Source organism: Hypanus sabinus, unplaced genomic scaffold (assembly GCF_030144855.1).
Source record: "Hypanus sabinus isolate sHypSab1 unplaced genomic scaffold, sHypSab1.hap1 scaffold_643, whole genome shotgun sequence".
In the NCBI taxonomy this organism is placed as follows: Eukaryota; Metazoa; Chordata; class Chondrichthyes; order Myliobatiformes; family Dasyatidae; genus Hypanus; species Hypanus sabinus.
This window is the reverse complement of record NW_026781499.1, coordinates 1-12,520: the sequence shown is the minus strand read 5'-3', so window position 1 is coordinate 12,520 and position 12,520 is coordinate 1. Positions and strand designations below refer to the sequence as shown.

The window sequence follows — 12,520 nt, the reverse complement described above, 5'->3', positions numbered from 1 at the left end:
TTGGAAACGGGACAGACATGGGTCAAGTCATTAAGGTTTTCTCACGAAGGGCTGTTGAAATCAGGACCTTGCCGAAAAATTAACATTTTCCACCCTGTGACGTAAAATGTCCAGTCCTGTGCTTTTTCCTGCAACCACAGGTCGGTCATCACCACTGAATCTCTCTCCTCACAGCACAATATTTTCTCCACATCCCCAGTTTAATGGCATGTTTTCACTGTTTACTTATCCACCGTTTTACACTCCACTCTGACTCTCTTAGACCTGGAGAAAGATACAAAAAAACGAGCTGCTGGAGGAGCTCAGCGGGTCGGACAGCATCTGTGGAGGGAAATGGACAATCGACATTTCGGGTTGAGACAGTTCAGATGAAGGATCTCGATCCGGAAAGGTCCTTCCGATCGGAGCGATGGGGCCTTTGGACAGTAAGCTAACGTTTTTTGTTGCTCTACGTGTTTACGAGATGGGGTTGCTGGGCATATGGCCAACTCACCTACGCTTGTCGCCGGGCTTAGACAGTCCATTAGGCGTTTCCTTACCTTTTCTCTGTTTAATTTATTTTTGATCCCACACTAACATTCAAATAGCCATGAACATATACAGCAGCAGAATGTTCATTCCCTGAGACTGCAGCGCGCGTAGTGGACAATCCCGGTACTGCAGGGGTCATTCCCCGGGTCTACAGCGCGCGTAGTGGACAATCGCGGTACTGCAGGGGATCTGCAGCTCCCGGAAGTGAAAGTATTCTGAATCAGGAAGTGCTGGGAGTTAACATGGCTTCGAAAGGACCGGTCGAGAGTTTAACAGAGGAGGCGATTTGTCCCATCTGCCTGGATTTCTTCACCGATCCGGTTATACTGGAGTGTGGACACAACTTCTGTCGCTCTTGTATCACACGGTATTGGGAAAGGGAGCAGAGAAACTCCTGCCCGGAATGTAGAGAGGTGTTTGCTGACCGTACCCTCAGGGTGAATCGGGCCTTAGCAAATCTGGCTGAAAAAGCTCGAAATCTAAACCTGAATCGGAAAGGGAAGGAAAGTGAACGTCACTGCGAGGAACATGAGGAAGAACTGAAGCTGTTTTGCGAAACGGACAAGACACTGATCTGTCTGATCTGTAGAGACGCGCAGGAACACCGAGAGCACCGCTTCAAGCCGATTAAAGAAGCTGTTAAAATCTACAAGGTAGAAACTAACGTCAGTTTAATACTTAACATATTTCCTTTCTCCTACATACCATCACACGATGCTCCATAACCAGAACATCATTCTCTGCAACTTCCGCCATCTCCAACGGGATTCTAGCATCTCTCCGTCCCACAGCCCAACTCCGCACCCCGCAACTCTCCGCTCTTTATACGGATCGCTCCCCGTACTGTATCGCCCTGATCCACTCGCTCCTCCCCACTGATCTCCCTCCTGGCACCGACACCTGCAAGCGGGACAAGTGCTACACCCGACTCCTAACCTCCTCCCTCGTCACCATTCAGGGCCGCAAACAGCCCAGTTCCTCCCGTTTCTTCCATGGTCGATTGTCCTCTCGGATTAGATTCCTTCTTCTCCAGTCCTTTACCTCTTCCACCTGTCCCCTCCCAGCTTCTCACTTCATCACCCTCCCCCACGTTCCCCCTCACGTTGTCTCACCCGTCACCTGTCAGCTGGTTCTCGTCCCCAATCTTTTCATTCTGGCTTCTGTCCCATTCCTTCCCAGTCCTAATGAAGGTTCTCATCCCGAAACACCGACTGTTTATTTCCCCTGAATAGATGCTGCATGACTCACTGAGTTCCTCCGGCATTTTGTGCGATAATCGGGTTTGATCACCTGTTTCTTTTGATGCATCTTTGTTTCTATTTCCTTCACACTCTGACTTCCAGGATCAGCTAAAATCTTCCTTAGACTCTCTCACAAAAAAGAAATCAGACTTCCAGGAAAAGGAGCAGCAACAGAAAGAGAAGATTTCCGGAGTTCGGGTGAGGCTTCCTGAGCGGAATTTCTGATATTACTGTCGAGTTTTGCTCCATTTAATGCAGAATAGCCGGGTATCGCAGGTCCAGTGACCTGGGTTCGATCCTGACCTCTGCTGCTGTCTGTGTGGAGTTTGCATGCTCCCCCTGTAACCATGACCGTTTCAGACACATTCCAAGGACATGCTGGATGAATGGTTAATTACAATTAACCCTGTGAAGGTGGGGAGGGTGTATGTGAATCTGCTGGGAGTTAATGGGTCACTGAGGGAGAATAATTTCAGGAAAATGTCAGGGAAAGGATTTGACGGGAATGTCTCAGAAGTAGTATGGACCCCAATGGACCGAATGGTCAATTTTATGTCATAAGGAAATACAACACAGCAATGTAGTAAACTAATCTTCGCCTTTCATTCGACAGAAACAGTCACACAGCAATCAGACCCACATCACATCCCAGTTTGCTGAACTGCGACAGATTATCACTGAGAAAGAGCAGAGCTTACTCAGGGATCTCAGGGAAGAAGAGAAGAGGATTCTCAAACCAATGGAGAAAAATCTTCTGGCTCTTCAAGAGAATATAAGGATTATTCAGGAGGAAATCACTAAGTTAAAGGAACAGATGGATCAAAAAGACAGTGTGATGTTTCTCAAGGTGAGGGATGATATTTCAATTTAATTCTGTCAAATTGAACTAAATGAACAGTGGTACATTTGAAATAAACACAGCACAGCGGCCAATTCTACCAAATCAATTGCCACTGCGGGTGACCTTACACAGAGTGTTCTCCTTTCATGAGGAACCTCCAGTCAGTCCGCTAATGACATTCTAAATATCGGAGATTGATATTCGATCCTTTATTAGCAATATACAATATTAAGCATAATTAATTTCAGCATAATTTCAACATAATTAAATTGTAAATTAAACTGCAATTAATTGGTCAACAAAAGATATGGCATCTGCCAGTCCCAGGATCAAAACAGCCCAGAACAAAGTTCGAATACGTAACTTATTCCCTTCACTTTTACCACGTCCCCACTCACGTGACTGGTTATCGTAATAAACACATAACACAGAATACAATGCAGACAGAAAACAGACGTGTTGCTCCTGCACACAGCATTTACAAATGGCAGTAAACTGTTTCTCACCAGACAATTGGTGCAACTATTCAGGGTTGCTGTTGGCCAAAACTGGCCTTCCAGAACTTCTGTACATCCCAGGACAGAATGCAATCTTTGCTGAAATGATTTACTCTGATCATAACACAGAGCTGCTGATAGTGTCCTTAATTACCGCATTAAATATCCTCCAAAACTCCCATTAACACCCAGTTCCAGTCACAGGCTGTGACTATGCCTGGTGCGGTGGGTGTGAGGGTCTCTCTGTCAATCAGAGAACAAAGAATATGACCCACACATCAGACTTATCCTCCATATCCGGTTTCCATCAGATTAGTTAAACTTTTACTGCTCTACTTTTTCGGATTGGTTTTACATCGGATTGTGTCCCATTCTCCGCTCATTCCGCCCATTCCAAAAAACTTACCCCTGACATCTCGTCTGTACTACTTGCAAGCATTTTAAAACTGTCCTCTCTTGTTAGCCATGAATGAGATACTTTTTACCAACTGCACACAATCAAATCCATCACTAATCTTAAATTGTTCCATTTTATCATTCTGACGTCTTATCCAGATGGTAATGCACAGCCTGTCCTGTCTTTCCTGTAAGTTTCATCCTCTCAGTAATGGTCTAATTTTCAGCAACTTTCCCTGTAATTTTCCCCGTGGTTCTGTATTGCTGGTGTGTATTTGTGACTGTGGGAGTGGGAATTTTCAACACCTTGTAATGATTTGGATGAAATTCAGGATGTGGACAGTAAGTCCAAGTCTAATCAGATTTGTGTTTTTATCTATTTCAGAAGGAAGCACATCGGAACAGGAGGTAGGACAGGCTCTGTACTGAAACCCTGAATGGATTTGTAAAATAGTTCAAAATCCCACTTTATCACCAGCATTTTAATATTTACAGAATCAGTGACAATGTCCAGGAATTGTCAGTGACAGATGAGGCCCTACCGGTTGAAAAATTCGATCGCTTCTATTTGTTGAACACAGTGCTGAGTGAAACACTTGATGCCATTAACCGAGGTAAAACTTACAAAGATTCATTTTTCCTTGTTCATGAAACACAATTAATTTATAAGCTGAAGCAAAGATTGTCTGTAATAATGGGCTGAAGGGGAACTGAAGTTTATTCCACATCAACCCCACTGACTGGGAGGCATCACTGTCACATGGTGAGCTGGAGATGTCAGACCCCTGGACACACCAGCGCAGGGTCACAATACAACCAGTACACGGGACTGGCAGATGAACCATTGTGTCCTGATCCCAGACACACTGAACTAACACACCAAGACATGAATTTGAATCTGACCACAGGAGCTGGGAATTTAATACTGACTTGATGATATTGTAGGGAATAAAAGCGGGTATCAGTGTGGTTACTGGGATTGTCAGGAAAATACGCAAGTCCTTCGTGCACAGTGAGTGCAGACTCTGACTGACACAGGTCTTCACACTGCTGGATCCACAACTCTCACTGTTGTTAAGGGAGAGAATAGGGGAGCAGTAGTGACAGGGGACTCAATCGTCAGGAGACAGACAGGAGTATCTATGAATCTGTATGGGGCCCCCGATTGGTATCTTGCCCCCTAGGTGCCAAGGTCAGGGATGTCTCCGATCGTGTCTGCAGGATTTTGGAGAGGGAGGGTGAAGAGTCAGCTATCTTGTTGCATTTTGGGACCAATTACATAGGAAGTAAAAACAAAAGGGTCCTGAAAAGAATCTGGCTAGCTTGGTAGAAAACTCAGAAGCAGTACCTCCAGGGCTGTAATTTCTGGATTGCTGCCTGTGCCACGTGCTGGTGGGAGTAGAAACAGGATAATTTGACAGATAAACATGGCTGAGAAGATGGTGCTGGGGACAGGGCTTCAGGTTCTTGCATCATCGGGATCTGTTCTGGTGGAGGAATGACCTGCTCAAAAGGGATGGGTCGCACCTGGATCCGAGGGAGAACAATATTCTCGGTGAGAGAGGTTTCATAGAGCTGTTGGGGAGGGTTTAAACTAATTTGGTGGGGTTTAGAACTGGAGTGAAGAGATAGGACTGATGGTAAAAATGCAAAGATAGCACGCAGTCAGACTGTCAGGGCGGACAGATGAGAGGAAAAAATTGCAGCCAGTAGGGCGAGTATCAGTGTATCAGTGATGCAGAATTAAAAAGGGTAGCAGATACCGTACACAAAGTGTTATATCTCAATGTTTGAAGTATGAGAAATAAGGTGGATGATCTTGTTGCACTATTTCAGATTGACAGGTATGATGTTGTGGCCATCACGGAATCGTGGCTGAAGGATGGTTGTAGTTGGGAGCTGAATGTTCAAGATTACACAATGTATCGGAGGAAGGAAGGAAGGCTGATGGGGTGGTGTGGCTCTGCTGGTAAATCAGCAGCGAGATGTGACATAGGATTGGGAGATGTTGAATCTTGTGGGTCGAGGTAAGGAACGACAAAAGTAAAAATGACACTGACACCAGTCATATACAGGCCTCCCAACAGTCAGTGGGTTGAGGCCCACAGATTACAACTGGAAATAGAAAAGGCTGATGAAAAGGACAATGTTATGAGAATCATGGGAGATTTCAACATGCAGGTCAATTGGGAAATCAGGTTGGTAAAGGATCTCAAGAGAGTGAGTTTGTTGAATGCAATGTGATGGCTTTCTGGAGCAGTTTGTCGTTGAGCCTACTCGGGGAACAGCTCTACTGGATTGGGTGTTATGTATTGAACCAGAGGTGAGTAGTGAAAAGAAACCTCAGGAGGCAGAGCTCACAACATGACCGAGTTCAACTTGAAATCTGATAAGGAGACAGTAAAGTCTGACATTGTAGTATTTCAGAGAAGTGAAAGAAATTACAGTGGTTTGAGAGAGGAGTTGGCCAAAGCAAATTGGAAGGAGATGCTGGCAGGGATGAGAGCAGAGCAGAAATGGTGTCAGTTTCTGGGAAAATGAGGATAGATGTATTCCAAAAATAAATAAATACTCAAAATGCAAAATAGTACAACCATGGCTGACAAGTTAATGTAAAGGCATTAGAGAGGGCATACAACTAAACAAAAATTAGTAGGCAGAGAGAGGATTGGGAAGCTTTTAAATATCTACAGAGAGGAACTAAAAGGATGATTGGGTGGGAAAAAATAAAGAAGAAATTGATTTGAATTGAATTGACTTTATTACTTACATCCTTCATATACATGAGGATTAAAAATCTTTACGTTATTTCTCCATCTAAATGTGCAATGATCTCCAATCATCCTTCAGGCCCTTTTTACACACATGTCTTTGTAAAACAAGTTAGCAAACAATATCAAATTGTTTTTCAAGTATTATAAAAAAATAAAACAGAGATAAGAGTGGATATATGACCGCTAGAAAATGAGGCCGGATATATAATAACAGAGGATAAAGAGATGGCAGATAAACCAAATATTTTGCACCAGTATTCACCGTGGAAGACACCAGCACTGTGCCCGGTGTTGAAGAGTGCGAGGGAAGAGAAGTGAGTGCAGTTACTGTTACAAGGGAGAAGCTGCTCAAAAAGCTGAAAGACCTAAAGATACATAAGTCACCCAGACCAGATGAACTGCACCCTAGTGTTCTGAAAGAGGTAGCAGTAGAACTCATGGAGGCATTCCAAATAATCTTTCAAAATCATTGGACCCTGGCATGGTGCCAGAGGACTGGAAAATGGCAAATGTCACTTGACTCTTTAAGTAAGGAGGAAGGCAGCAGAAAGGAAATTATTGACCAGTTTGCCTCACCTCTGGTTGGGAAGAAATTGGAGTCAATTGTTAAATGTGAGGCTATGGAATACTTGGTGACACTGGACAAGATAGGACAAGTCAGCATGGCTTCGTTAAGGGAATATCCTGCCTGACAAACCCGTTGGGATTCTTTGAGGAGATTACAAGCAGGATAGATAAAGGGGATGCAGTGGATGTTGTATATTTGGAATCTTGGAAGGCCTTTGACAAAGTGCCACACATGAAGGTGGTAACCAGGTTAAGAGGCCATGGTATTACAGAAAAGTTACAGGCATGGTTAGAACATTGGCTGATTGGTAGGAAACAGCGAATGAGAGTAAAGGGATCCTTTTCTGGTTGGCTGCCAGTGAGTCGTGTTCCACAGGGGTCAGTGTTAGGACACCTTTATTTTATGCTGTATATCAAGATTTAGCCGATAGAGTAGACAATAAGATGTAGGAGCAGAAATAGGCCATTCGGCCCATTGAGTCTGCTCCAACATTCAGTCATGGGCAGACCCAATTCCTCCAGACATCCACACTCCCCTGCTTTCACCCCATGAAAGGTACATAAGGTACATAGCCCTGGCTAAATGAGAACCGATATATCTCTGCCTTAAATATGCCTTGGCCTCCATAGCCGCATGTCGCAACAAATTCCACAGATTTTCCACACACTGACTAAAGTAATTTCTCCGCATTTCAGTTCTAAAAGGACGTCCTTCAATCATGAATTCATACCCTCTTGTATTAGAATACATGGCTTTGTTTCCAGGTTTTGCAGATGATACGAAGATTGGCGGAGTGTTGAGGAAACAGTTAGGCTGGACAAGGTCTTGGATGAGGAGAATGGGAAAGAATGTGGCAAATGATATACAATGTTGGAAAATACATGGTCCTGCACTTTGGTCGTAGAAATAATGTGCAGATTGTTTTCAAAAAATCAAAAAATCTGAGACGAAATTGGACTTAGCAGTCATTCTGCAGAACTCCCTAAATGTTAACTTGCAGGTAGAGTCAGTGGTGAGGAAGGCAAATCCAATGTTAGCATTCAGTCCAAGGGGTTTAGATAGCATTCAATTCATGAGCAGGGATGTGATGCTGAGGCTTTATAAGGCACTGGTGAGGCCTCACCTTGAGTATTGTGAACAGTTTTGGGCTCCTCATCTAAGAAAAGATGTGCTGGCATTGCAGAAGGTTCATTTCATAAGGATGACTCCAGGAATGAAAGGGTTATCATACGAGGAAAGTTTGATAGCTCTGTGTCTGTACTCGCTGGAATTTAGAAAGATGAAGGGGGATCTCATTGAAACCTTTCGAATGTTGAAAGTCCTAGACAGAGTAGATGTGGAAAGGATGTTTCCCATGGTGGTGGAGTTTAGGACAAGAGGGCACAGAGGGGTGTCTATTTAAAACATGTGGAGAAATTTGTGCCAGCAGCTGGTGAATTTGTGGAACTTGTTTTGTGTGTATTAAGGCAGAGCATGATAGGTTCTAGATTGGACACAGTATCAAAGGTTACGGGGAGAAGGTCAGGTAGTGGGGCTGAGGAGGGAAAAAAGGATCAGCCATGATTGAATGGCGGAGCAGACTCGATGGGCAAATGGCCTAATTCTGCTCCTATGTCTTATGGTGATCAGACCACTACATTGAAGCATTGTGAGAATGAGCTCGGACACACCAACAAGCATTGACATGGGTCAAGATTTCATCTCGGGAGAAGCACACACAGCATAACCGGCCTGGCAAAGCTCCCTCACACACATACACAGGAAGGACTGGCAGATTGTAGTCAGAGCCTCAGCAATGTACGTTGTTATTTCCCTCAGTAACCTGGAAACCAATCTCTTCAGAGACAGTCATTTATTCATTTAAGCAACTCAATCACGTGTGACACATTGTCAACACACACCAGACATGTGATGACACACTGAAACATACAAATTCTTCAATGTGCACACTCTCCTTCAATGTGTATACACACCACACGGATATTTACCACAATCAACACACACACACACACACACATATACTATCAGAGTGTGACACACGGCCACAGAAATAGGCACAAATTCCCATTTAGGATTGAAACCTGCCGTCCTTACCCAGTCTGTCTGTTCTGTGGCACTGAGCTGCCCTCTGACGTGACGTCACATCAACACTTCACAGACAGACTCCGGGGTGAGATTCCTCAGGAGGATGATCTGGGAGGGTTTGATGGATGTTGAACCCACGGCCCAATTCATCAATCTGCAAGACTAAGATGTCTTCTTGAGCATGGCCCATTTGTGTGTGTTTGCCCCCTCCCATCCCTCTAATCCCTCTAACCATTTCCCATCTGTGTACCTGCCCAAATTTATTTTAAAATATTTTTATTTTTACCTGTTTCTACAGCGTTGGAGGGCAAATTCCGTTTACCGACCTCCCTCTCTGTGAGAATGTTACCCGATAGACCACTCAGAAAAATTTCCCGTCTCACTTTCAATCCGAGGCCTCTGGTTCTGTACTCCTATTTCTTGGAAATGGAAACGTTATTTAAGCTCCTTAGAATTATTTACCTTGATAAGGGGTCATACCTGAACATCCTACACTACAGCTGAATAGCCCAAGCTTACTCACTCTCTGCTTTTAACCCAAGCCCCCAGTCCTGGTAACATCCTCCTGAAGCCTCCTGTCCAGTGTAATGACATCCTCCCCATATTCGGGAACCGGAAATGCAGACAATGCTCCAAGTGTGGTCTATCATCGACATCAAAGGCCTTGCTGAATTTCATGTGGACAGTGTGGAATAGGCTGATGAATACAGGACTGAAGGTGTTTTTTAGATTGGGACAAGAAGGGCGGCGTGGGAGCTAAATTCTGAAGGAAGACAGTGTAAAAAAAAAACTTTGCATACAAGAACGGCGAGACTGCGCAGGACAGCGCGGAGAGTTTAAAAAGATGGCCACCCTATACAGCGGGCAGCGGAGTGGGTGGCAGCAGAGTGTAGGGCTTTGGCTCAACGGGCTTAGGCGGTAACGGGAAGAGGCGAGAGCGAGGCACCGACTCTTTTTCTCCCCTTGGCAAATCAGCCCGGACGGACGGGGGAACAGCAGGGCACATTAGCTAACCGTTTAAAAAGTTCATCTGCTTAGCGAAGTAAGTGGGTGAGTAGACCTATCTTTCTTTGTTTCATTCCTGTAGAATTAGGTAGCATGTCTGCAGGGTTAGTGCTTTGTTCAGGGTGTCAGATGTGGGAATCCTGGGAGACCTCCAGCCTCCCTGATAGACACATCTGCACCAGGTACACAGAGATTCAGCTCCTCGGAGACCGTGTTAGGGATCTGGAGCTGCAGCTTGATGACCTACTGCTTATTATAGAAAATGAAGAGGTGATAGACAGGAGCTACAGGGAGGTAGTCATCCCTAGGCTACAGGGGTCAGAAAACTGAGTGACTGTCAGGAGAGGGAAGGGAAATGCCCAGATAGTGGAGAGCACCCCTGTGGCTGTCCCCCTCAGCAACAAGTATATCGTTTCGGATGCTGTTGAGGGGGATGACCTGACAGGGGACGGCCATGGTGACCGGGTCTCTGGCACTGAGCCTGGCGCTGTTGTGCAGGAGGGAAGGAGGGAGAAGAGGAATGCGGTAGTCATATAGGGGATTCCATAGTCAGGGGATTCTGTGCGCCTGATAGAGATACCCGCATGGTGGGCTGCCTCCCAGGTGCCAGGGTACAGAATATCCTGAAGGGAGAGGGCGAGCAGCCAGCTGTCTTGGTACATGTTGGTACCAATGACATAGAGAGGAAAAGGTCCTGAAGAGAGATTTCCGGGAATTAGGAATGAGGCTGAGAAGCAGGACCTCCAGGGTAGTCATCTCATTGGGATCTCTTCTGGGGGAAGTACTACTTATTCAAAAAGGACGGGTTACACCTGAACCCGAAGGGGATCAATATCATCGCAGGAATGTTTAATAGAGCTGTTAGGGAGGGTTTAAACTAATTTGGCAGGGGGGTGGTAAACCGGAATGATAGAGTGGAGGAGAGGGAATCTATAAATCTAAGATAGTGAGCAGTAAAGATGTCAGGAAGGACAGGCAGGTGATGGGGCAAATTTGCAGCCACTGGGATGAGTTGCAGTGCAATCAAAGCAAAAATTACCAAATACTGGACTTAAGGTGTTATACTTAAATACACACAGCATAAGGCATAAGGTGGATGATCTTGTCGTACAGCTACAGATTGGCAGGTATAATTTTGTGGCCATCACTGAGACGTGGCTAAAGGATGCATGTCTGTGAGAGCTGAACGTCCAAGGATACACGGTGTATCGGAAGGATAGGCAGGTAGGCAGAGGGGGTGGCGTGGCTTTATTGGTATGAAATGATATTAAATCATTAGAAAGAGGTGACATAGGATCGGAAGGTGCAGAATCTTTATGGGTTGAGCTAAGAAATCGCAGGGGTAAAAGGGCCCTGATGGCAGTTATCTACAGGCCTCCTAACAGCTGCAGTGATTTGGATTACAAATTACAACAGAAAATAGAAAAGGCTTGCCAGAAGGGCAGTGTTATGATAATTGTGGGGGATTTTAACATGCGAGTGGATTGGGAAAATCAGGTCGACACTGGATCTCAAGACAGAGAATTTGTAGAATGTCTACGAGATGCTTTTTCAGAACAACTTGTTGTTGAGCACACTAGAGGATCAGAGGTACTGGATTGGATATTGTGTAATGTCTCAGAGGTGATTAGAGAGATTGAGGTGAAGGAACCGTTAGGAGGCAGTGATCGTAACATGATTGACTTCACTGTGAAATTTGAGAAAGAGAAGCCGAAATCCGATGTGTCGGTATTGCAGTAGAGTAAAGGAAATTACAGTGGCACGAGAGAGGAACTGGCCAAATTTGACTTGAAAGGGACATTAGGGGGAAGGACGGCCTAGCAGCAGTGGCTGGAGTTTATGTGAGGAGTGAGGAATGTGCAAGACAGATATATTCCAAAAAAGAAGAATTTTTCAAATGGAAAAAGAGAAGTCAAAGCCAAAGTGGCTGACAAGAGAAGTCAAAGCCAAAGTAAAAGCAAAGGAGAGGGCATTCAAAGAAGCAAAAATTAGTGGGAAGACAGAGGATTGGGAAGTTTTTAAAAGCTTACAAAAGCAAACTAAGAAGGCCATTAAGAGGGAAAAGATGAACTATGAAAGGAAGCTTGCAAATTATATCAAAGAAGATACTAAAAGCTTTGTCAAGTATATAAAGAATAAAAAATGGGTGAGAGTGGATATTGGACAGATAGAAAATGATGCTGGAGAAATTGTAATGGGAGATAAGGAGATGGCTGAGGAACTGAACGAGTATTTGCATCAGTCCTCACTGAGGAAGATATCAGCAGTATACCGGACACTCAAGGGTGTCAGGGAAGAGAAGTGTGCGCAGTCACAATTACGACAGAGAAAGTACTCAGGAAGCTGAATAGTCTCAGGGTAGATAAATCTCCAGGACCAGATGGAATGCACCCTTGTGTTTTGAAGGAAGTAGCTGTGGAGATCGCGGAGGCATTAGCAATGATCTTTCAAAAGTCAATAGATTCTGGCATAGTTCCGGAGGAGTGGAAGATTGTAAATGCCACTCTGGTATTTAAGAAAGGGGCAAGGAAGCAAAAAGTAAATTATAGACCTGTTAGATTGAGAAATGGTTGTGAGGTTTC

General features: G+C 44.7%; 1 protein-coding gene across 2 annotated transcripts; it reads left to right on the top strand.

Annotated features, from left to right (window-relative positions):
- The first annotated feature begins 446 nt into the window (after positions 1-446).
- On the top strand, positions 447-5,525 carry LOC132389731 (nuclear factor 7, brain-like). Of its 2 annotated transcripts, XM_059962298.1 has the most exons (6): positions 451-1,184; positions 1,875-1,970; positions 2,386-2,619; positions 3,892-3,914; positions 4,002-4,120; positions 5,343-5,525. In XM_059962298.1, the coding sequence occupies exons 1-6, from the start codon at positions 774-776 to the stop codon at positions 5,345-5,347; spliced, it is 888 nt and encodes a 295-aa protein (XP_059818281.1). In that variant the 5' UTR covers positions 451-773; the 3' UTR covers positions 5,348-5,525. The 2 variants fall into 2 exon arrangements, with proteins under 2 accessions (XP_059818280.1, XP_059818281.1); XM_059962297.1 differs by lacking the exon at positions 5,343-5,525 and having other exon boundaries at positions 447-1,184; positions 4,002-4,245.
- Positions 5,526-12,520: the final 6,995 nt, after the last annotated feature.